At 43.0% G+C, this 24,721-nt stretch overlaps 1 protein-coding gene across 3 annotated transcripts in view; it reads left to right on the top strand.

The window, feature by feature from the left end:
* The window catches only part of MERTK (MER proto-oncogene, tyrosine kinase), a 147,609-nt gene that overhangs the window by 62,842 nt on the left and 60,046 nt on the right, over nt 1-24,721 (top strand). For all 3 annotated transcript variants that reach the window (XM_023251887.2, XM_023251886.2, XM_023251885.2), the window contains exons 5-6: nt 17,940-18,026; nt 21,144-21,259. In XM_023251887.2, the coding sequence (XP_023107655.2) occupies nt 17,940-18,026; nt 21,144-21,259 (203 nt within the window). The remainder of the gene's footprint in view (nt 1-17,939; nt 18,027-21,143; nt 21,260-24,721) is intronic.

Genomic DNA, 24,721 nt, shown 5'->3' with positions numbered 1-24,721 from the left:
CGGATAGACGAGAATGAAACACAGGCGTGGCAGCTGAGGTGAGGGTACGTGGAAAAGAAACCCCGGGAGTGAGAATTCACAGGCCAGGGCTGGGAAGTGGGTGAATGCCCTGAAGGGTGTCTGTGGTTAAGTTAGCGAAGTGGCCGGAGTCCCTGAGCCCGGGCAGGGGGAGTCTTGCTCATACCTCCCATTGCAGCTGGCGCTTGGCTGGCCTGGCAGGCCATGCACTTCAGGAAACCACTTGACGCGAAGACCCCTGATGTGAGGTTTGACAGCAGGGAACCCCACCGGTCCCGCGGCACTGCTGTGGGATGACTGAGTCATTGTGGACTGTGGCCGCGCTGATGGTGGTCATCTTGATTCCCATCCGAATGGAAGTATCTCGGCTTCGTTCCCGTCACCTCCCTGCCAAGGCTCTTGGAGTCAATGCCCTTGCTGTTTCCCGTGCTATGAAAGCCGGTGGACTCCTCTCTGGCTTCTCTCGTGGCATCTTTTCAGCAGCATCTGGCAAGGGCACCACCCCCAAATCCTTCCTTTCTTCATGCAGTCAGCGACCATCTTGCCAGGGAGTGCTGTATCCCAGGGGCTGTTCTAGGTTCTGAGAACACAGGGGTGAACCTCTGGCAACAGTCTTCCTGGCTTCCTTCCCACCCCACTGCTTCTCCTCTGCCCTTGACAGGCGCATCCCTGGACCCACTTCTTTTCAGTCTGAGACACTCCCGCCACCCTGGGAGAGTTCCTCTCTGTCCTTGGCTTCAATACTATCTGTGCAACAGTGGCCTTGGGCTTTGTGTCCTGGCCCGGCCCTCTCTTCTGAGGTCCAGGCTCATGTATCCAAGTGCCTCCTTGGCATTTTCACTTGCTGGTACGTAAGTATCTTAAAATGAAACTCCTGTTCCACCTCCTCTCCACACTCACTTTGCCCCAGAATTCCCCATCTTTAGTAAATGGTATCACCATTGGCCCAGCCTTCCTCTCTCTCATTCTTCATGCCAAATGCATCAGCAAGTTCTGTCCATTCTGCTTCTACGGCGCATCCCGAATCTGTTTTCTCTCCTTCCCTGCTCCACACCGCTGCCAGCACCCTACCAGTGCAGTAAGTAGCTCCCTAACTGGTCTCTTCGCTTCCAGCCCTGTCCCCACTCCAATCCATCCTCCTCAGTGGCTCCCTGTCGTCTTAGACTGTCACTCAGACTCATTCCTGTCCCTGCCCATGGGCCCTGTGAGCTCTGGCCTCCGCCCGACTCTCCAACTCAACCCGACACGCACCTTCTCCTCCCTGCTTATTAAGCACCGGTCATCCTGATTGTCTGTCATTTCCTCAGACACATTGCCCTCCTTCCTGCCTCAGGACCTTTGCATCCTTTCTTCTGTCTGCCTGCACTGTTCTGCCCTCTGCCCTCTGCCCCATGACACAACTCAAATATTACTTCTTCTGGGAAGCCTTTCCTGGTCATTCAACTATTTTCGGACCTTCCCACCTCTTTATGGGCTCCCAGTCATGTGTTGCACTCGCCACAGTCTATAATCACCCCATTTATTTCTGTAGCTTCCTTGTCTGTCTTCTCAGAGAGTATGTGCTCAGCAAGGACAAGGACTTTGTCTGTCCCAAGGCAGTGCCTGACTCATAGAAGCACTCACTGAATATTCATGGCAAGAATAGACCAGCAAATGAATGCCAGCCCCTCGGTTTTATCTCTGGATCATTTTCCTAACTCCTGACTCCACGAGGAATATTAGGGTTTTCTCTCCCTCCATCTGAATTATTTTTGAGTCTCCCCAAGAAGCTGATAATCAAGCTACTTTTTAGTTTCAAAGTCAATTTGGAAAATACACCCCACCCCTTCTAGGATGGTAACTCTGAAGTCCTGTAAAGACATTTGTTTTTATTGAGGTGAAACTGACATACAGTTAAGTTGTGTAGAATTTAAATGCACAACTCAGTGAGTTTTGATAAATGTAGACACGCATGTAACCACCCCTTCAATCAAGGCATAGAACATTGTCATCACCTCGGAATGCCCCTCAGGCTCCCTTCCCATCAGTCCCCACCTCTCATAGACAATGGTGTACTGATATCTGTCATCATGGATTAGTTTTGCTAGTTCTTTTTTTTTTTTTTTTTAATGTTTACTTACTTGTTTTGAGAGAGTGCACACTAGCCTAGCCGGGGAGAGGGAGAGAGAGAGAATCCCAAGCAGGCTCCTTGATGTCAGCATAGAGCCCAACACGGGACTTGATCTCACGAACTATGAAATCATGACCTGAGCCGAAATCAAGAGTCGGATTACTTAACCAACTGAGCCACCCAGGCAGGCGCCCCTGTTTTGCTAGCTCTTGAACATTAAATAAATGGAGTCGCGAAGTGTATATTCTTTTGTCTCAGGCTTCTTTCCCTCAATGTGACATTTTTGGGATTCATCCGTGTTGTTGTAGGAGTACTTTGTGCTTACTGCTAATAGCACTGTTACGGTATGGATATGCTACATTTTGTTTGTCTGTGTGGTGAACATTTGGGATGTTTACAGGAGTTGGCTGTGATAAAGCCACTACAGATACTTGTGTGCAAGTTTTTTGGGAGACATATGTTTTTATTTTGTTGTGGGTAATACCTGGGAGAAGAATTGCTGGATCGCATACTAGGTATATGTTTAACTTTTAAAGAAACCACCAAACTGTGTTCTGAAGTTACACCAAGTTCTATTCCTAGCAACAGTGGATGAGCATTCCAGATGCCCTATCTACATCCTTGCCAACGTTTGCTATGGTTAGTTTTTTCATTTTAGACACCTTAGTGGAGGTGAAATGGTAAATTTTCAATTTGCATTTCATTTCCCTAATGTCTAATATTAAATTCGATTTAGAAAAGATTTTAGTATTTTTTTCTTGTGCTTATAGACAAGTCATATACGCTTTAGGTGAAGTGTCACTTCGGGTCTTTTGCCTGTTTTCATATAAATCTTAGAATCAGCTTGACAGTTTTGCAAGAGTCTGTTGTGATTTTTTTTTTTTTTAATTTTTTTTTTCAACGTTTATTTATTTTTGGGACAGAGAGAGACAGAGAATGAACGGGGGAGGGGCAGAGAGAGAGGGAGACACAGAATCGGAAACAGGCTCCAGGCTCTGAGCCATCAGCCCAGAGCCTGACGCGGGGCTCGAACTCACGGACCGCGAGATCGTGACCTGGCTGAAGTCGGACGCTTAACCGACTGCGCCACCCAGGCGCCCCGAGTCTGTTGTGATTTTGTTTGCAATTTTTTTTTTAATGTTTATCCGTTTTTGAAAGACAGAGAGACAGTGTGAGTAGGGGAGGGACGGAGAGAGGGAGACACAGAATCCAAAGCAGGCTCCAGGCTCTGAGCTATCAGCACAGAGCCCGACGCGGGGCTTGAGGTCACAGATTGCGAGATCATGACCTGAGCTGAAGTCGGACGCTTAACCGAGCCACCCAGGCACCCCGCAACTGTATTTTTTTTTAATTTTTTTTTTTTTTTTTAAGAGAGGGAGAGTGCATGCTCATGGAGCGGGGGCTTAGGGGGCAGAGGGAGAGAAAGAATCTTAAGTAGTCTTCACACCCAGCATAGCAGGGCTCGATGTCACGACCATGAGATCATGACCTGAGCCAACATCAAGAGTCAGATGCTTAACCAACTGAGCCAACCAGGCTTGTACTGAATTTCTAGATCAATTTAGGGAGAGATCACATCTTAATAATATGGAGACTTCTGATCCCAGAACACACACTGTCCATTTATTTAGGTCTCCTTTAATTTCTCTCAGGAATTTTTTTAATAGTTTTTGATGTAGAGGTCTTATAGGTCACTTGTTAAAGGGATTCTTAAATATTTTATGTTGCTGGTGTTGGTAAGTAGCACATTTGATTTCATTTCCCAATTGTTTACTATTAGTATATAGAAATTAAATGGATTTATGTATGTGGGTCTTACATCCTACAACCTTGTGACATTGATGTATTAATTCTAAGAGGGCTTTATTGTTGTTGTTTTGTAGATTCCTTGGATTTTCTATGTAGACATGTCACCTGCAAGAGACATTTACTTCTCACCTGCAAGAGAGTTTTACTTCTATCTGTCCAATCCTTGTCTTTTTATCTCTGTCCCTTTCCTTATTTTAGTGGCCAAGACTCCAGCACAATGCCGAATAAAAGTGGGGAGAGTGGACGTGTCTGTCCCAGTCACCAAGTATGAAATAAACTGTGGGTTTGGGACAATGCCTTTCACTAGGTTGAAGATGTTTCTTTCTATTCTCAGTTTGCCAAAAATTGTATTTTTTTATCATATGATCATAAGAACTCAGGAAATATTTACAATACTTAATGATTACAGTTTTGTTACAAGACATACGCCTTGGGTGATACCTGGGAGGACCCTCAATGCAGAGCTTCCGTGCCCTCTCCTCTTTGAATTAGGGTGTTTCACCCTCCTGGCAGATCCAGGAAAAGGCCACTCTACTAAGCTTTGGGGAGCAGATTTTTTTGGTGGAGGTTTCCTTACATAGGCACTTCTGATTAGATCACTGGCCATGTGGGGGCACTTGGGTGGCTCAGTTGGTTGAACATCCGACTTCAGCTCAGGTCATGATTTCATGGTTTGTGGGTTCGAGCCCCGCATTGGGCTCTGTGCTGACAGCTCGGAGCCTGCAGCCTGCTCCAGATTCTTTGTTTCCCTGTCTCCCTACCCCTCCCCTGCTTGCCCCCCCTCTCTCTCTCTCTCTCTCTCTCTCTCTCTCAAAAATAAACAAACAGGGGCGCCTGGGTGGCGCAGTCGGTTAAGCGTCCGACTTCAGCCAGGTCACGATCTCGCGGTCCGGGAGTTCGAGCCCCGCGTCGGGCTCTGGGCTGATGATGGCTCAGAGCCTGGAGCCTGTTTCCGATTCTGTGTCTCCCTCTCTCTCTGCCCCTCCCCCGTTCATGCTCTGTCTCTCTCTGTCCCAAAAATAAATAAACGTTGAAAAAAAAAATTAAAAAAAAAAATAAACAAACATTTAAAAAAAAAAAAAAGAAAGAAAGAAAGCCTAAACCATTGGCCATGTGATTGAACACAATCTCCAGACTCCTCAACCCTCTTATCACATGGCTGGTCATTCTCTTGACCAGTTTCTGTAGGGGCCAATTGTGAGTCACCTCATTAGTGTAACAAAGCCACTCCTGTCACTCAGGAAATTATAAGGGACAAAAGCTAAATTCCTTATTGTACAAAAATGCTTATGAGGGAAATGGGCTGTAATTTTGTTTTTGTAGTGTCAGATTCTGGTATCAGGGTATTGTTGACCTCATAAAACTAGTTAGGAAGTATCCCCACCATCTCTATTTTCTGAGAGAGTTTAGTGATGTTGGTGTTGTTTTGAATATTTATTTTATTTTTGAGAGAAAGAGAGAAACAGAGCATGAGCAGGGGAGGGGCAAAGAGAGAGGGAGACACAGACCTCTAAGTGGGCTCCATGCTCCGTGCTGTCAGCACAGAGCCTGATGCGGCGCTCGAACTCATGAACGGTGAGATCATGACCTGAGCCGAAGTCAGATGCTTAACCAACGGAGCCACCCAGGTGCCCCGGTGTTGTTTTGAAAAGACACGCATAAGTTCAGTGGAGGCCGCAGTAACGTGTTTTGGACACAATATTCTTGATAATGCAGTTTGCATGACTTTTTTGATGAAGGCTAATAGTTTGAGGTTAACTGAAATCCTTAGGTCTTTTATCTCATCAGTTACTCCAAAGTCAAAGCTCTCCTGGTTCTTTTTTTTTTTTTTTTAATGTTTATTTATTTATTTTGAGAGAGAGAGAGACAGAGACAGAGAGAGAGCGAATCCCAAGCAGGCTCCAGGCTGCCAGCACAGAGCCTGATGCGGCGCTTGAACTCAGGAACTGTGAGATCATGATCTGAATGGAAATCAAGAGTCAGATGACTCAGGGCGCCCGGGTGGCTCAGTCCGTTGAGCGTCCGACTTTGGCCCAGGTCATGATCTCACAGTTTGTGAGTTTGAGCCCCGCGTCGGGCTCTGTGCTGACAGCTCAGAGCCTGGAGCCTGCTTCAGATTCTGTGTCTCCCTCTCTCTCTGCCCCATCCCCACTCATGCTCTGTCTCTCTCTGTCTTAAAAATAAATAAAACATTTTAAAAAAATGTTTTTTAAGACTCAGATGCCTAACCAACTGAGGCACCTAGGTGCCCCAGAGCTCTCCTATTTCTTGTGTATATATTATTTTTGGAATTTCAGCCTACCATTTATCCTTACAAAAATTTAAGCCATTGACTCAGCCCACTGAGGCCATTTGGAACCTCATTTCCCTCGTTGGTTAACAAATCATCCCCCTGCTTTGTGCCAGCTGCCGTTTGTGTCTCTTTCAAGTTGTTGATGAAAATCTAGATTTTATTCTAACCAAGGGCAGAGTCCAGTGGTCTGTTGATAAAGGCAGCCTCTGAGTTGACATCAGTTCATTAAATCAACTTTCTTGGCCACTGTTTAACCACTAGTAAATCTGCTTGGTTTTCTTTTTCACCCCATTTATTTCTGCAACTTATCTTCTGAGATGTTCTCGATACCGTGGGCTAATAACTATCACAGAATGTCTGGAAACCAGCTTGGAATTCATCTTGAAATCAGACCTGATTTGTTGGTGAACCTAACTCCTAGATGTGACAGTTTTCTGCATTCTTACAGGCACCAGTTTGATAGCCCTCTCTTCCCCCCCATTTTTTTATAATGTTTATTTATTTTTGAGAGAGAGAGAGGGTGCATGTGGGGGGGGGGTGGGGGGAGAGGCAGAGAGGGAGACAGAAGATCAGAAGCAAGCACTGTGCTGACAGCAGAGAGCCCGATGTGGGGCTTGAACCCAGGAACTGTGAGATCATGACCTGAGCCAAAGTCAGATAGTTAACTGACTGAGCCACTCAGGCACCCGTTGATAGCCCTGTCTTAAGTTTTGCTATGGATTTCTCTCTCTCAGTGATCCTGTCCTTACCAGGGTCAGTAGCATTTGATGAAACTAGGGACAAAATCTATCTCTGTTCCTCTGCAACTTTTCCTCGTTTGTGTTTTCTTAGAAAGTAGAAGTGTGTTTCTGCGATAACATCTGCAAAATCTTTTTCATATCCAAGGCTGTATATAATTTGTCTCTGATGGGAGACCTGATTTATTTCAAAATGGTGGTATACTCTTAGAACTACAACCTATCTTGGGTTTCAAGTTCACTACAATTTTTATTTTACTTTTTTTTAACTTGAAGATTTTTTTTTCTTTGGTAGAGAAGATAGGAGTAAAATAGAAATAGAGCAGTTTGGGGGCACCTGGGTGGCTCAGTCGGTTAAACGTCCGACTTCAGCTCAGGTCACGATCTCGTTGTCCGTGAGTTGGAGCCCCGCGTCGGGCTCTGTGCTGACAGCTCAGAGCCTGGAGCCTGCTTCCCATTCTGTGTCTCCCTCTCTCTCTGCCCCTCCCCCGTTCATGCTCTGTCTCTTTCTGTCCCAAAAATAAATAAACATTAAAAAAAAAAAAAGGGGGGGCGCCTGGGTGGCTCAGTCGGTTAAGCGTCCGACTTCAGCTCAGGTCACGATCTCGCGGTCCACGAGTTCGAGCCCCACGTCGGGCTCTGGGCTGATGGCTCAGAGCCTGGAACCTGCTTCCGATTCTGTGTCTCCCTCTCTCTCTGCCCCTCCCCCGTTCATGCTCTGTCTCTCTGTCTCAAAAATAAATAAACATTTAAAAAAAAAAAAAAAAGAAATAGAGCACTTTGTAGCCTAATAATGTGTTTTTAAAAATGACATGGAACTGTTAAGCTACATATGTGATTAACTTACATAGAACTACATGCATGCACACGCACACGCGCGCACACGCACACACACACAAACGAGTCTATGTATGATTGGTAAAATCTAAGTAAGCTTTGTGGATAGTACAAATGTCAATTTCCTGGTTTCGACAATGTGCTATGGTTATATAAGATGTTAACATTGGGGAGGTAGGGTGAAGGATACATGAAACTTCTCCCTATATTTCTTTAAATTTTTTTTAACGTTTATTCATTTTTGAGAGACAGAGAGAGCATGAGTGGGGGAGGGGCAGAGAGAGAGGGAGACACAGAATCTGAAGCAGGCTCCAGGTTCTGAGCCTGATGCGGGGCTCGAACTCAAACCGGGAGATCATGACCTGAGCCGAAGTTAGGTGCTTAACCGACTGAGCCACTCAGGTGCCCCAACTTCCCCCTATATTTCTTTACACCTTTCTGTGAATCCATAATTACTTCAAAATGAAAAGATTTTTAACTTTATTTTACATAACTATTAAACGCTTCCATGTTTAAAATGTAGAAAATTCAGAAAGTATTTTTACATCTCATTACACATTTATAATTATGACAAAAACACTGGTGTGTTTCCTTTCAAACTTCTTCTGTGAATATATACCCTTGGGTGGGTGTAAGTATATAAATTATTTTCCTTCAAATTGGAGTGATAAGACACGTGCAGATTAATTTCAGCCTTTTTGTTACACAAGTAATGTGTGAACACATGTTCATTGTGAGACATTCAAACCATGGTTACATACCAAAGCAAAATGGTCAAGTCTCCCTTGAATCTCCACACTTTCACTCTCCATACAGATGTCACACACAATGTGAGCCATTGGTTCACTTCCTTCTAGGCCTTTCTCCCTTAAGTATACTCACATATGTACATATACACATAGATAGATCACCAAGACTTGTAGATCTTTCCATGTAGGTACTCATGGGCCTCTCATTGTTTATGGCAATTGCCTCAGTGCATGAATGGACCATAATTTATTTAACTACTCCCTTGTTGATGAACATGGAGGTTGTTTTATTCTGGCGGTGGTGGTTGTTGTTGTTACTTATGTGGACATCCGTGTACCCATATATATTTCTTTTCTGAAAACCTTTCTGGACACCCTGTCCTTGTTTGTGTATCCACAGTGCCTCTTCCATAACACTTGCACCTCCTCCTACATGGAAGCACAGCCATCTACATGTCTCCCCACCCCGAATTATTAATTAGTGTGATTATTACATATTAGTTATTAGTTATCTTAGCACCATCACCCAACATAGTGCCTGGCACATCAGAACTGTGTGAATGAATGAGTCAACTAATGAACAAACACGTGAACAAACAGACTCTGAGTCAGAGATCCCTTCACTGGGACAAAGGAACATTGTCATAATGAAGTAACTTGTATTTGCATGATGGCTTTTGCACTTATATACTCCTTCTCATCTCTTCTCATTTATATTTCTAACCAGTTCTGTGACATTAATAGAGCAGATTTTTTTTACACCCATTTTGTAGACACAAAGGGCTTAAGGAAGTCCAGGGAGAAAGGTCCAACAGTGTGGGCTTTCCACCATGGGGCTGGTGCTGGACACATCAAGTTCCATCAAATCAGCTCTATCTGTGGACCAGTCCCAAGCAGCTGAATTTTGTAACACTGTAAAAGAACTACATAAAACAATCTCCTTCTTCTTTACATCTGTGTTTAATTTTGAGGACACTTTAGTGATATCTGAATCTATCTCAAAAGTTCATGTTGGGGAACGAGGTGCCATCCTGACCAGAGATGTGTGGGGAGTTTTATGCTTCACATGCTGATGCAAAACCGCATTTGCAGGGAGAGGCCATTGTATTTTGAAATTAACTCAAGTAAACTTTCCCAAGCCCTTCTACAAAGAGAGTGCTAAGTAGATAAGTGGTTTAAAGAGTCTTGATTGTTGATACTTGCTTTGAGCAAGCACATTCGTGAACAAGAAGGCCATGTGCTTTTTCCCTCTTGATTCCACTTGTTTCCTGCCCCCCTCTATGACGTAAGAGCTGTCTTTAAGAGACATGAGTGAGGAAGTACTTTGTCTAAAGGGCATTATTCTGAGTCAACAAAGTCAATCTCAAAGGTTACACGCTGTATGATTCCATTTATATGACATTCTCAAAATGACAAACTTACAGTGATGACTCTAGTCAGGGATTAGCTTGGGTAGGATGTTCCTAAAGCATGAGGGAGCACTTTTTTTTTGGTGTTGAAGCAATTCTGTAATTGTATGCAAATCTGTACCTGTAATAAAATTTCATGGAACTCTATACCAGAACCCCTCCCCCCAACAAAACAGAACAAAAATTGGTAAAATCTGAATACAGTCTGTATTTGGGTGAATAGTATTGTACTAAAGTCACTTGCCTGGTTTTGGTCATTGTACTATCATTATGTAAGATCTTATCATTAAGAGAAGCTGGTGAAGGGTGTACAAGAACTCTGTACTATTTCTGCTGAAATAGGAAATAAATTGTACTATCTCTTATAAATTGAAAATAATTTCAAAAGTTTTATTTTTATTTATTTTTAATTTTTAAAAAATGTTTATTTGTTTTTGAGAGACAGAAAGAGACAGAGCACAAGCGGTGGAGGGGCAGAGAGAGAGGGAGACACAGAATCCAAAGCAGGCTCCAGGCCCTGAGCTGTCAGCACAGAGCCTGACATGGGGCTTGAACTCACGAGCTGTGAGATCATGACCTGAGCTGAAGTCAGACGCTCAACTGACTGAGCCACCCAGGGGCCCCAAAGTTTTGTTTTTAAAAAGCACTTTGTCTTGGGCAAAACCCAATCCCAAAATAAAGAACAGAACTGCCAAAGGTTTTGCTGTATGGTATTTAATGGCAGAGTGCATTGTAGGTTAGTGGTTGGGATTCCTAGCTATGACATATGCTAATACTGCTTCTCTGTTGTGTGTCCCTAGGCAAATTATTCTACTTTCTTCTCTAAAATAGGGTAATTACAGTGTCTACCTCATAGAACATTTATGAGAATTCAGTGAAATAATGAGGGTAAGGCCCTTGGTACAGGGGCAACCTACAGGAATAACCCAAATGTTACCTGTTACAAAAATATTTACATGAGTGGTTACTATCTCATTATATGCGGTGGTTACTACCTCATTGTCAATTCGGAGCTACCTTTCTGTCAAGAGTGGTGGACTTCTGCTGGTCTGTCTGGTTTTTATTTTTTAAAAATACTCATTTCATTTTAAATCCACATTTAGGTAACAGCTAAGGCAGCTTTCGGTTTTAGTGGGATAGAGTTAATAGTATTCATTGTGATAATAATAGTAAATAAATTCTAAAATAACGACAATTTATATGTCAGTTCATAATTTTCACAATGCTTTCTATGAAGACTGACTTTGAACTTCGTAGCAAGTTGAGATACAGTTAGGCATTTTTGATATCCGTTTTCAGATCAGGAAAAAATTTGGAGCTATTAAGGGACCTACTTGCTTTAGGTGTAGTCTCAGTGTGGCAACTGGAATGATCTTGATAAAACACAAGTTAGATCAGGTCAGTCTCCTGCTCACAGCTCCAGGTTTCCCATCCTACTTAGAAGACAGAGCAAAGGCCTTTTCCCTTTGCCTAGAACCCTCCACCCCACCCCTTACACTGGGCCTTTCCCTCAGGAGCCACCTCTGACCTGAATATTTAAAATCACAGCCCACTTCCCCACCCACCCCTGGATCTCTGATCCTTTTCTCTTTTTTCATAGCATTAACCACCTTCTGATAGAGCTTGCAGCTTACTTATTTATGAAGGTTATTATTTCTCACCCACTTCCCTCTGTGAGAATGTGAGCTCTGTAAGGGCAGGGATCTCTTTTATTCATGAATATACCCCAAGTGCCTGGGAAAATGTCTGACACCTAGTAAGTACTCAGTAAGTATCTGTTGATTGAATGAATTCAGGGCAGATAGGATGTTCCAAGTTAATGAGCAATTTCCTTTATGCGGGGTCTGCTTCTGTTGCTTTGCCTATTTTGCTCTGGGGGGGGGGGAAATGAAAGGGTTGCTTAATCCAGAACTCAAAGAATTGGCCCAACTGGTGCTCTTAGAAGTTGCTTTCCCAGCAACACTGATTGTCCTTTCCTCAAGAAAACATCCTGTTACTGAATGTTCTTTAAACTATCTTTCAGGGGTGCCTGGCCGACTCCATGGGTAGAGCGTGTGACTCTTGATCGCAGGGTTTTGAGTTCAGGCTCCACATTGGGCATGGAGCCTACTTAAAAAAATGAGTAATAATAAAATAAAATATCTTTCAAACCTTATGCCAGAGGCTATCTTTTTTTACAATTTTTTTTTAACATTCATTTTTGAGAGACAGAGACAGAATGTGAGTGGCGGAGGGGCAGAGAGAGAGAGAGAGAGAGAGAGAGAGAGAGAGACAGAATGCGAAGCAGGCCCCAGGCTCTGAGCTGTCAGCACAGAGCCCTAGGCGGGGCTCAAACCCACAAACCGTGAGACCATGACCTGAGCCAAAGTTGGACACTTAACCAACTGAGCCACCCAGGCGCCCCAGAGGCAATCTTTTTTTAAACCAGCAGAAGACCGAGCAAGAGGGGCATGAACAATTGTGATGAGTGAGGTGAGACATAACAGTAAAGTGGATGGCCCACTGGGAGAGGACATGGCTCAAGAGAGGTTAGAGGCTCCAGTGCTGGAGTCACTCGGGAGAGAGTGGGTGGTAGGGTGGGGATTTAGGGGAGTGGATGATTTTTTCCTCTGGAAAGCCACAAGGACTCAGACTATAAAACTTCAAGGTCTATTCCAGTCTGGTGGTTATTGTTCATCCAGACAGAGAAGAGGAAAGTGACAGGCAGCGGTCTTTCCCAGCGCACACTAGTTGTTATATTCAACCCGGGCTTATGCGTGAGTCTCTAGCTGGGAAGCTAGTGCCATTACGTAAAGGAAGTATATATACTTATTTATTTTTGAGGTGGGGGGAAGGGCAGAGAAGGGGAGGACCCAAAGTGGGCTCTGTGCTGACAGCAGAGAGCCCGATGTGGGGTTCGAATTAACAAATGGTGAGACCGTAACCTGAGCCAAAGTCTGACGCTTAACTGACTAAGCCACCCAGGAGCCCCCAAAGGAAGTATACATAACTGAATACATTAAGCGAAGAAGACTATATTTGGCCTTGAGTTTTGGCCCACCTGCTTTTGGAGAAAGTTAACTTTGGTTTGAACCAGGTTCTGCTTCTCCCTGCTGGCGTCTGGCCTATGGGCATTAACCACCCCAGGGCACAGGAAGTACTGCTATAATAGGTGGTTTAGCTATTTCTGGGCAATTCCATATTAATGTGGATGTCTTGTGCCAGAGAATTTGCTAGAGATTGTTTTCCTGACTTTGTGTGCACTTTGAAAAGAAACACAGAAAGGAAAAGCGACTTCCCACTTAACCTAACATCATGGTCCTGATCAGCGGTTTCACTTTCAGCATTGATAAACCTTGCAGCTCTGAAGGGGCCCCAGTTGTCTTTCTTAGGGATCTGTTGCTAGGCCACGGATCTCACGAAATGAATCCACCCTCTTGTTTTTCTCCAGGACCTTCTGACCAGTTTGGAATGTGATCTGTATTTTGTACTCAAGTGTTTCCCAAGCATTTTGACAAGAGTAATTGAAGTCAAATAACTGTGTTTAGCTCAACTGTATTAAAAATATAAATTGCACGGCAGCTCTCTGTATTTTCTGATTGAGCCAAAGCAGATTTTTCTAAATATAAGCCAAGTTTTGCGTGTTCATGGAGCCTGTGAAATGGGCGTCTTACTTGAGAGCTTATGACTTGGAAGGTTAAAGGTGATGCTTCAGCATGAAGACCAAAGCGTCACAGGCCGGACTGTGAAATAACGGTTGGCTGTACAGACGCCATGCAGTGGCTTAGAAGGATAATAAGGTCTCGATACTCATCTGGGACATGTCTATCTTCTTTTGTAAAATCAATGCCTGACAAGAGTACCCAAAGTCCCAAAGCTATGTCAATGCTTCTTTTCCAACTCTTGCTTCCCAGTCATCTCTCCCTCATTTTGCAAAAGAAGAAAGACCTCTCCCTGACTTATCTGGAGTCACTACGGGGTATCAATTCTCACATGCTTTGGTCTCAAGATCCCTTGACAGCCTTAGAAATTATTGAGAACCGAAGAGGTTTCGTTTATGTGAGTTCTATCTATTGATAAGTACTGAATGAGAAATTAAAACAAAACTGTTAAAGCACAAAAATAAACAAGCCCATACTCCATTAGCTGAGAGAGCTAATGGCATCATCACACAACATACAGCTTCTGGAAAATTCTTCTGGAACATTCCATCATGCATTTCTGAGAGAATGAAAGTGGAAAGGGCAAACAACATCTTACCATTATTATTAGTATTGTTGTTGTTATTATTATTATAAAAATAGTTTTCATCTTAAGAGCTCCTTAAAGAGCCTCTGGGATGCCCAGGACTTTCTAGACCACACTTTGACAGTGGCTGCTATCGTGTTTTGGCACTATACTGTTAAGAAATTTCCAGATCATTACATAGAAAATCCCAAATTGTGTTCAGCAAAGGAGGTGCCCCTCCGGTAAAATTTTACTGTTTACATTTAAGAATTATATATATTGTCTTGATGAGTTGTGCCCTAATAGTAACGGTAAGGATCATCAATCTATATCTCAACATGCATGTGTATTTTTGTTGCCAAGAAGTGCTTCCAAACCCACACACTTACGCCATTAGGGTAAAACTCTGCAGGGGAAGTAGGAAATCATGATGGAAAACTTCTGGCAGCTGGACGAAAATTGTTTCAGTTTTCCCATCCCAGTCTTGAGTATGCTACATAGGTGCCTTCAAAGGAATTTTACTTTAAAATGTCTGAGTACCTGAAATTATATTCTTTGCAGCTGTTTAAATTATAAAAAATTTAAGATGCAAACCTCAAAATATATGAGAGGCTGCGTGTGTTTTTCAAAATTATTTGAGAGGAATACAAGCAAAATACCTAAAGACCCCTAAGGCAGGGTGTCCAAGGGTGTCCTTTTATAGATGCGGCTAATGGGTTTGAGGTAGATATTCCTCTTCAGTGAAATAAATATTTCCTAAATGATCACACAAACTATTAGCAGTTTCATCCATCAGCCAAAAGGGAGTGGCCAAAAATGTGAAGAGCGATGGCTCCGACCTGGGATTTTAGTTTCTTAGCTCTTGGAATTGTCAAGGGAATCTAAGAGGATTTTCCTCCAGTCTGAAGGCAATACTCCTTACCTCAGAAAATTAAAATACCTGAAGTGTCTGTCACATTCTGACAGAACATTATTTTCGAGAAGTGAAAAGTCACTGTGGGTTTGTAGGACAGAGATACACAGGTTCGTTTTTTTCTTGAGAGATTTGTCTAGTCAGCAGAGTTCAGGTGCCTGGACTAATTTCTGGATGGGAAAAAAATGAACCCCAGAGGCTCTGATTTTTCATTGCACTTGTAACCCTCAGGAGAAGCACCAACATAAAAGGGATTAGGTTCGCATTTCTTCCCAGAACTTCTTGCAGACGCGGGTCTCTGGCCACTTGGCCCAGCCTTGGCACAGCATTTACCACGTGGACACCCAACATGGCACGGCCTTTCTGGGCTGATGCCCAGCTGGCCTTCCCTCAGCAACTTGTTCCTCTGAATTTTCAAATATTTAATTACTGTTAATGACAAGCTTTGGATTTTAAAATGATCAGATGGAGAATTTCCTATACAAGTAAATGGATAGAAGAAAACAAAATAAGGCTTTCAGGCAAGAAGCAAGGGAGGTATATTTCCAAGAATTTTTTCTGCCTGTCTCCAGTTCATGATGTGAACTCTGTACCAGATGACATCTGTGTGCCAGAGGCAGAGAAGTTTCCAGATTCTACTAGATGGTATTTATGACTGTGCGTTAAAAAAAAAAAAAAAAAAAAAAAAAAAGGAAGCGTGCCTGGGTGGCTCAGTTGGTTAAGCGTCTGACTTCCGCTCGGGTTGTGATCTCATGGTTCGTGGGTTTGAGCCCCGCATCAAGCTCTGTGCTGACAGCTTGGAGCCTGGAGCCTGCTTCAGATTCTGTGTCTCCATTTCTCTCTGCCCCTCGCCCACTCACACTCTCTCTCTCTCTCTCAAAAATAAACATGAAAAATTAAAAAAAAAATTTTTTTTAACGTTTATTTATTTTTGAGACAGAGAGAGACAGAGCATAAACGGGGGAGGGCAGAGAGAGAGGGAGACACAGAATCTGAAACAGGCTCCAGGCTTTGAGCGGTCAGCACAGAGCCCGACGCGGGGCTTGAACTCACAGACCGCGAGATCATGACCTGAGCTGAAGTCGGACGCTTAACCGACAGAGCCACCCAGGCGCCCCTAAAAATTTTTTTAAAAAGGAAAAGCAAACAAACCTGTTTTTAAATTTTAGAATAGTTTTAGATTTTAGAAATCATGGAGATAGTACAGTGTTCCCATCAACCCCATTCCAAGTTTTCCTATTGTTAATGTCTTATGTTAGTGTGATATATTCATTACAGTTAATGAACCAATATTGATATATTTTATTAACTCAAGTCCATACATTATTCAGATTCCCTTAGTTTTTACCTAATACCCTTGTATTGTTCCATGGTTTCATCCAGGATTTGGTTGTCTTGTCTCTTTAGGCTCCCCTTGGTTGTGACAGTTTCTCAAACTTTCTCTGTCTTTAATGGCGTTGATAGTTTTGAGTAATACAAGTCAGGTTTTTTGTAGAATGTTCCACAGTTTGAACTGTCTGATATTTTCCTCCTGATTAGACTTGGGTGGTAGGTGTTTGGGAGGAAGATTGAAGAGGGGAAGTGCCATTTTCATTACATCATATCGAGGGTACATTCTGTCAACATGACTTAGTGGTGTTAACCTTGGTCACGTGGCCAAGGGAGTGTTTATCATTTTCTCCACTCTAAAGTTTAAAAAATAAATAAATAAAATAAAGTTTTGCTTTTATTTCCTTTTCATACTGTCCTGTTTGGAAGGAAGTCATTACATGCAGCCCACACTTAAGGGGTTAGGAGTTACGGTCTTCCCCGCTGAGGGCAGAGTATCCACATAAGTTAATTTGGAACCCTTGTGCATGGGAGATTTGCCTGTTCTTCCCCATTTATTTAATCATTTATTTATAGCAGTGTAGACTGGTGGATATTTGTTTTATACTTTGGGTTACAATCCAATGCTACTTCCTTTATTTTCTTGTTCAAATTGTTCCAGGAAAATAGCCGTGTGTGTGTGTGTGTGTGTGTGTGTGTGTGTGTGTGTGTGTGTCTGTGTTGCATGGTGTTTGTATTATGTTCCGTTCGAGGCTCATCTTACAGGTTTCCTGCTCCAATCTGAGAATTAGCCATTTTTCCAAGGAGCTCTGGTTCCTTTTGTTGGCATATCATATTAGAAACCAAGATCTGGGTTGCCTCTCTTCCTTTCTATTTAAAACTAATAAACAGACTAATTTTTTCATTTCCAAGGTGTCTTCAAACCTCTGAACTGATAGAATTTTTCTTCATTCAGCCCTAGTGTCTTCCCTGCAAGTAATAACAGTGTCTTATGTTTATATAATAATTCTGCATGAACTGACCGATATTTACCATTAAAAAAGGATTCATTACAACAGATCATCTGAAATTTTTAAGCACTGTGACTTTTCTCCTGCTGTGTTTGGTATTCTGAAATGTCATCAGTGTGTGATTAGTCTGTACTGTGTGGCTAACCAGCTGGGAAGTGACCAGGCAAGCCTCAAAAAACATTCTTTTTGATATTGGGGCCAGCAATACCCATACCTCCTGGCAGAAATTTAAAAATCTAAATGTTACTGCTTTGTTACCTAATATCTCACCATCAGGGAAAGATAAAGGACGAAAATGAAGACAGCTGCCTTGTAGCCCCACGGGTGGCTTGCTCCTGGTAGCTAGGGTTTAATCCCAGGTTTGTTTTTCAACCACCAGCATACTTTTCAAATTAACTTGGCATTTATGACTTGAAGCAATGAACCAAAAAGTAAAAGATTGCTAAGACAACCGTAGGGTTCTGGTGAACCACAGCCTGTTTCTCGGTGACTGGTCTCATGAGTCCCCTTCCATTCCAGGTCTGACCGAGATGGCTGTCTTCAGTTGTGAGGCCCACAATGACAAAGGGCTGACCGTGTCCAAGGGTGTGCAGATCAACATCAAAGGTAAGCACCAGGGCCATGTCCCCCAAGCCCCTGAGCTCTGCAGCCAGCTACCTGGGTTTGAGCCCTGGCTTCCCCACTGACTTCCTTTGTGACCTTGGACAAGTCACTTAACCTCTCTGGCTTCAGTATAAAATCGGGATAATTACAGAAGCTACCTGTTTCTGAGGCTTAAATAAGACAGTGCAAGTAAAAGCTTTCATAACAGCGCCTGGTGCTTACATCTTTGATAAACATGAGTTCATATAGTTTTGCTTAGTCTGAGAAGAAACTAGGCTGTGATGTCTACCCTTGATTTTCTTAGCTCCTGTTTTCATCTTTCCCTCTGCCACCTTGAACTAGTCCCCATTGTCCCTTGAAGAGCCTGCAGGGGTGGGGTGGGGTGGTGGCTTAGGGCATTGATTGAAGGAATGGGCTCTGTCCTTCCAGGGCAGCTGGGGCTGAAGCAAGTCTCCCCCGGCTGCTGCCCTGAGAGGGGCAGAAGCAGGGGAGAGCCCAGAGCCCCTGTGCCTCTTCCTCCTAATCTTCTTGTCGCTCTCCCTCCCCCTGAGCTGGGATATAACATAACGGAAGAGTTGTGTTTGAAGACCCCTGTGCTAGTGGAGATATTACAGTCCAATCGTCTGCCTCATCCTCCTCTCTCCATGGGATCAAGGTTATCAAAACCTGGAACCTGAAAGTCAATACTGTCATTTTATGCCTTTTCAAATCATATTTCTTACCTTCTCTCATAGAAACTCAAGCAAATTTTATGTTTATTTGTTCTTCATTTAAATAACGAGAAGCAAATATTGAGTTCATATTCCTTTGGGTCTTAATCTTGGGGAAACAACACAAGCAAAAAGCAGAATGTGTTTAATAATGAGTTAAAAGGTAATATACAGTGGGGGACTCAAAATTGCTAAAGAAGTTATACTTTCATTTTGGCAAACAACTAGATGAAGGTGATGAGGGAGCATTTTCTGAAAGTTCATTGGAATAAAACAAAGAAAAAAAAAAGAGCAAACTGAAACTTACTCCCGGAGGAACTGTATAACTTCCTTCCTCATTTCAAGTCTCATTATGACAATTTTCAAAAGAAATGTTGGGAATTTCAGGAATTCATGAGTAGGTGTGAAGTTATAAAGACATTTTCATAAAGTACAAACACCTTATAATGTAAAAATTTATATAAAACGAGTGACAGTTTTTGACACTTTATGCTTCACATAGCATGTCAGCTTTTTTTTTTTTTTTTTTTTGTAATCAATCCCATTTCTAAAACTTATGCTTTGGGCTTTCATTTTTTTAAAAAATGTATGCCAAAGCAACCAAGCCTCCCTTCTTATAATCTATTATTAACTATAATACACATGGCCAAATGATGATCGGAAAGGCAGACATTTGAGGGTAATTCTACAAATAATCTATTCAGGGAAGTGAGTCAAAGTGCCGATTCTTTCCCGTTCACCAAGCTGTGTGTCTATTAGTAAACAGAAACTCCTAAATATGGTACCCAGTGCACTTTACATGGTCTCAGCTCTCCTTCCCCCATCTCCTGCCCACCCTGTCTTTGCCTTTATGTCTCCCACACGTTCCCCAACCCTCATCCCTGTGTTACCTTATTCGGTCCTCACCACAGCCCCATGGAGCAGTGCTGTTACTGTCTTCATTAATAGAAAAAGGAACAGAGTTTAGAAAAGGCATTTAAACTGTGGCCTGGGCCATAGAGCCGGCTGGGTGGTAACCAGACTCCCCAGTGCCTGCTGGTGCCCACAGTAATGGGCTTACTGCCTCCTGCAACCAGCCTCCAGTGTTCTGCTGAGGGACAGACAGACCTGACAGCTCTGGGGTCAGACAGACCTGAGTTCAAGTCCCCGTTGTACTGCTTACGAGCTCTGTGATCTTTGGTGAATTTTTAACTTCTCTGATCCTCAGTTTCCTCATCCATCAATGAGGATTGGAAGACTACCTGTCTGATAGGGTTCTAGCAACGAATAGATGAAGCAAAGTCCATAACTACGATGTACATAACTACTAGGTACATAACTTACTATGCCAGACCATAGTAAGCACTCAAAAACAACAGTCCTCATTTTTGCTTATAAATGTGATCATCACTACTAATTAAGAATTAAATTTAGCATAAAATAAGATTCCCCAGACTTCAGATCTTCCTTAGATTCTGTGTTGTTGTTGTTTTTTTTTTCTAAGTTTATTTTTGAGAGAGCAGGGGAAGGGCAGAGAGAGAGGAACAGAGAATCGGAAGCAGACTTTATGCTGTCAGCACGGATCCCGATGTGGGGCTCAAACCCGTAAACCATGACATCGTGACCTGAGCTGAAGTCAGATGCTTAACCGACTGAGCCACCCAGGCGCCCCCGGTCCTTCCTAGATTCTAATTAAAGGGCCTATCCATGTCCCCCATGTGGCCAGGATCGTTGCACACCTGTGGTATTACCTGCCTCCACTCCCAGGAGATGCAGTTGGCCCTTTTGCCTGAACTGACTCTCCCCGGCTAGAAAGCTTCTTCCCACTCAGCCACACACCCACACTCATGCTACCATAACACTCTCTCTCCTCGGCTCGGGGCTCTCTCGATCGCAGGTAATGTGGGTCTCCCCTCCTCAACCCAGAGCTGCACAAGCCTTTGATCCCATGTAGAACACTAGCACCCAGGGACGTGCCCGCGTACAGCAGAACAGTGAACACCAGCTCAGTGAAGGAAATAGATGTCTTAACATCCTTCCCCAGCTAAGTTCTCACGTCATCAGTGGGTGGGAAAGCAGGTCTCTGCTCCACTCCTCCGGCCCAGGCAGAACCGTGCTATCAAGGGAAGCCCTGTCTGTAAGCTCATATGTATTACTCTCAGGCATAACGTGGCTTCTTTTTAAAACTGGGGTTTAATCTTCCTAATCTTAAGAAATGGGCTTTCTCTCCAGTATGTCACCGCCGCGTCGATGCAGGTAGGAGACTGAGCTCGAGCTAGCTCGAATAAAGGCTCTTTGCTTCTGCATCGGAAAAAAAAAAAAAAAAAAAAAAAGAAATGGAAACAGGTTTGGTATTAATGTGTTTGTTTGGTAGCTGTGGCCGCCCGTGGTTTATAATTGTGTTTGTTTGTGTGTCTTTGTTTTTACGTAGCAATTCCCTCCCCACCAACTGAAGTCAGTGTCTACAACAGCACAGCACACAGCGTGCTGATCTCCTGGGTCCCGGGTTTTGATGGATACTCCCCATTCAGGAATTGCAGCATTCAGGTAAACCTCCAGGATGAAGAGGGAAGTGGCCGTTTGGTGCTCTGAGGGTCTACCTGATTCTTCTTCCTCCTGAGGATGGGTGCCGAGGCCTTCAGCACCTCTGTCCAGGGTCCATTGACCTCCTTCCCACTCAACGTCCACCGTACATGCCCACTTTATGGTGCTCTGCCCCGGGATGCTGTTTCCTTTCTGCTCAAAGTCCAGGGCCCATCCAGAAGGGAAACAGGTTTCCAGGATAGAATGTCGTGAGACCAAGAGAATTAATTTTTTTCAATTAGTTTTTTAAATTTACATCCAAGTTAGTTAACATAGAGTGCAACAATGATTTCAGGAGTAGATTCCTTAATGCCCTTCCCCATTTAGCCCATCCCCCCTCCCACAACCCCTCCAGTAACCCTGTTTGTTCTCCATATTTAAGAGTCTCTTATATTTTGTTTTTATATTATTTTTGTTTCCCTTCCCTTATGTTCATCTGTTTTGTATCTTAAAGTCCTCATATGGGTGAAGTCATATGATTTTTGTTTTTCTCTAATTTCGCTTAGCATTATACCCCCTAGTTCCATCCACGTAGTTGTATATATACACACACACACACACACACAATGGAGTGTGTGTGTATATATATATATATATATATATATATATATATATACATATATATATATATATACAAACATATATATATATATACATATATATATATATACATACATACATATATGTGTGTGTGTGTGTGTATATATATATACAAACATATATATATATACATACATACATATATGTGTGTGTGTGTATATATATATATATATATATATATATATATATATATATACATACCACCTTTTCTTCATTCATTCGTCAATGGACATTTGGACTCTTTCCATACTTTGGCTATTGTCGATAGCGCTGCCATAAACATTGGGTACGTATGCCCCTTTGAAACAGCATACCTGTATCCCTTGGATAAATACCTAGTAGTGCAATTGCTGGGTCATAGGGTAGTTCTATTTTTAATTTTTTGAGGAACCTCCATACTGTTTTCCAGAGTGGTTGGACCAGTTTGCATTCCCACCAGCAGTGCAAAAGAGATCCTCTTTGTCCGCATCCTCGCCAACATCTGTTGTTGCCCGAGTTGTTAATGTTAGCCATTCTGACAGGTGTGAGGTGGTGTCTCGTGGTTTTGGTTTGTATTTTCCTGGTGATGAGTGAAATTGAGCATTTTTTCATATGTCGGTAGGCCACCTGGATGTCTTCTCTGGAGAAGTGTCTATTCATGTCTTTTTGCCCATTTCTTCACTGGATTATTTATTTTTGGGTGTCGCGTTTGATAAGTTCTTTATAGATTTTGGATGCTAATCCCCTATCTGATATGTCGTTTGCAAATATCTTCTCCCATTCCGTCAGTTGCCTTTTAGTTTTGTCAATTGTTTCCTTCGCTGTGCAGAAGCTTTTTATTTTGATGCGGTTCCAATAGTTTATTTTTGCGTTTGTTTCCCTTGCCTCTGGAGACGTGTTGAGTAAGAAGTTGCTGTGGCTGAGGTCAAAGAACCTGGTGTAAGAAAGTGGTCCTGGTTCATTTTCTGCATGTCGCTGTCCACTCTTCCTTCCCAGCACCACTTGCTGAAGAGATTGTCTTTATATCATTGGATATTCTTTCCTGCTTTGTCAAAGATTAGTTGGCCATACGTTTGTGGGTCCACTTCTGGGTTCTCTATTTTGTTCCATTGATCTGAGTGTCTGTTTTTTGTGCCAGTAACATACTGTCTTGATGACTACAGCTTTGTAATACAGCTTAAAGTCTGCAGGAGAATTAATTTTTAAGGTACAAAAACACATCCCTAAATTAGGACTGGCTTGTGACCAGGAGTTTGGAAAGTCAGGTACTTGTCAGCCTGGCTCCTCCTGGGCTAGTGGCCATGAAGGACATACAAGCATGAGATGGGTCATTTTTGCTGTCAGGTATAGCACCTTGGCCCATGGGTCCCTGGACAACCTGGGCACTACAGGCCTTGCAAAGTCTTCACCCTTTTTTTTTTTAATTTTTAAAAAAAGTTTTATTTATTTTTTGACAGAGACACAGGCAGAGCACGAGTGGGGTAGGGGCAGAGAGAGAGGCAGACACAAAATCTGAAGCAGACTCCAGGATCTGAGCCATCAGCACGACACGGGGCTTGAACTCACCAACCACCACCTGAGCCACCCCAGCACCCCAATCTTCACCCATTTTTAAGCACTAACTAAAATTGGTATAAAATAATGCCGTAATAAGTATATAGCCTAGCCATCCTAAAATGGTACCTTTCCATGATGTAGGCTTTGCTTTGAGTGTTCATTTCATTAAAATGGAAAGAGTAGCAATAACACTGTTTACCGAGTGCCCACAATGACCCAGAGACTTTGCGGACATTATCTTACTTAAAACCTATACCATGGGGCACCTGGGTGGCTCAGTCGGTTGAGTGTCTGACTTCAGCTCAGGTCATGATCTCACGGTTTGTGAGTGGGTTCCATTGTGTAATGGTTAGCATTCTGGACTCTGATCTCACGGTTTGTGGGTTCGAGCCCCGCGTCAGGCTCTGTGCTGACGGCTCAGAGCCTGGAGCCTGCTTCGGATTCTGTGTCTCCCTCTCTCTCTGCCCCTCCCCCGCCCATGCTCTGTCTCTCTTTCTCTGTCAAAAATAAATAAGAATTTAAAAAAAAAAAACCCTACACCAGCACTGCAGGTGCTCACAGAGTGCTCACAGCCCATGAGTGGCAAAGTCAGAATTCAAACCCAGAAAGCTCTGTTGCCAAAGGCAGTGCTCAGAACCATCTGCTCTTCTGTGTCTCAGAAGAGACATTGCTTATGGGAGCAGGTAGTTGAACATGTTTGGATTATCCACTGAAAACATGAATGCATTCTGCCTTGCACTTCCTCAAACAGTAGGGTCAGAAATTGTTCTTAGCTTCATAAGCGTCTGGTCTTACTAGCCGAAAACATGTTAACCTGACATAGGCCACTCATGCCAGCTCAACTTGAAGCAGTGAATTCTAAAGACTTTTGTGTGTTGACAACCAGATGTTTTTAATGCCAAATGGAATTAGTTTCTGTGTTTTTATTGCCTCCCACTCTTGTCTAACAGCTGTTCCTTCTCTGAAAAGTGAAAACATTCTATTATCCCCAAAATAGCCTCCACCCTCACCCCACCAACTCCAGCTTTTCTTAATTCTTGCCCACTTTATTTGTAAACCTCCCAAGGGCTGGTAAGTGTTAGGAATTCTTGTGTCTACAAAGTCCTCACCAGGGGTATCTTTTTTTTTTTAAGCATATATTTCACAGACCATAATATTCACCCATTTATTTTATTTTATTTTATTTTATTTTTTAACATTTATTCATTTTTGAGATAGAGCATGAACGGGGGAAGGTCAGAGAGAGAGGGAGACACAGAATCCGAAACAGGCTCCAGGCTCTGAGCTGTC

Source organism: Felis catus, chromosome A3, assembly GCF_018350175.1.
Source record: "Felis catus isolate Fca126 chromosome A3, F.catus_Fca126_mat1.0, whole genome shotgun sequence".
NCBI classification, from domain to species: domain Eukaryota; kingdom Metazoa; phylum Chordata; class Mammalia; order Carnivora; family Felidae; genus Felis; species Felis catus.
The sequence above is the reverse complement of the archived record's forward strand: the minus strand, read 5'-3'. Positions and strand labels throughout refer to the sequence as shown.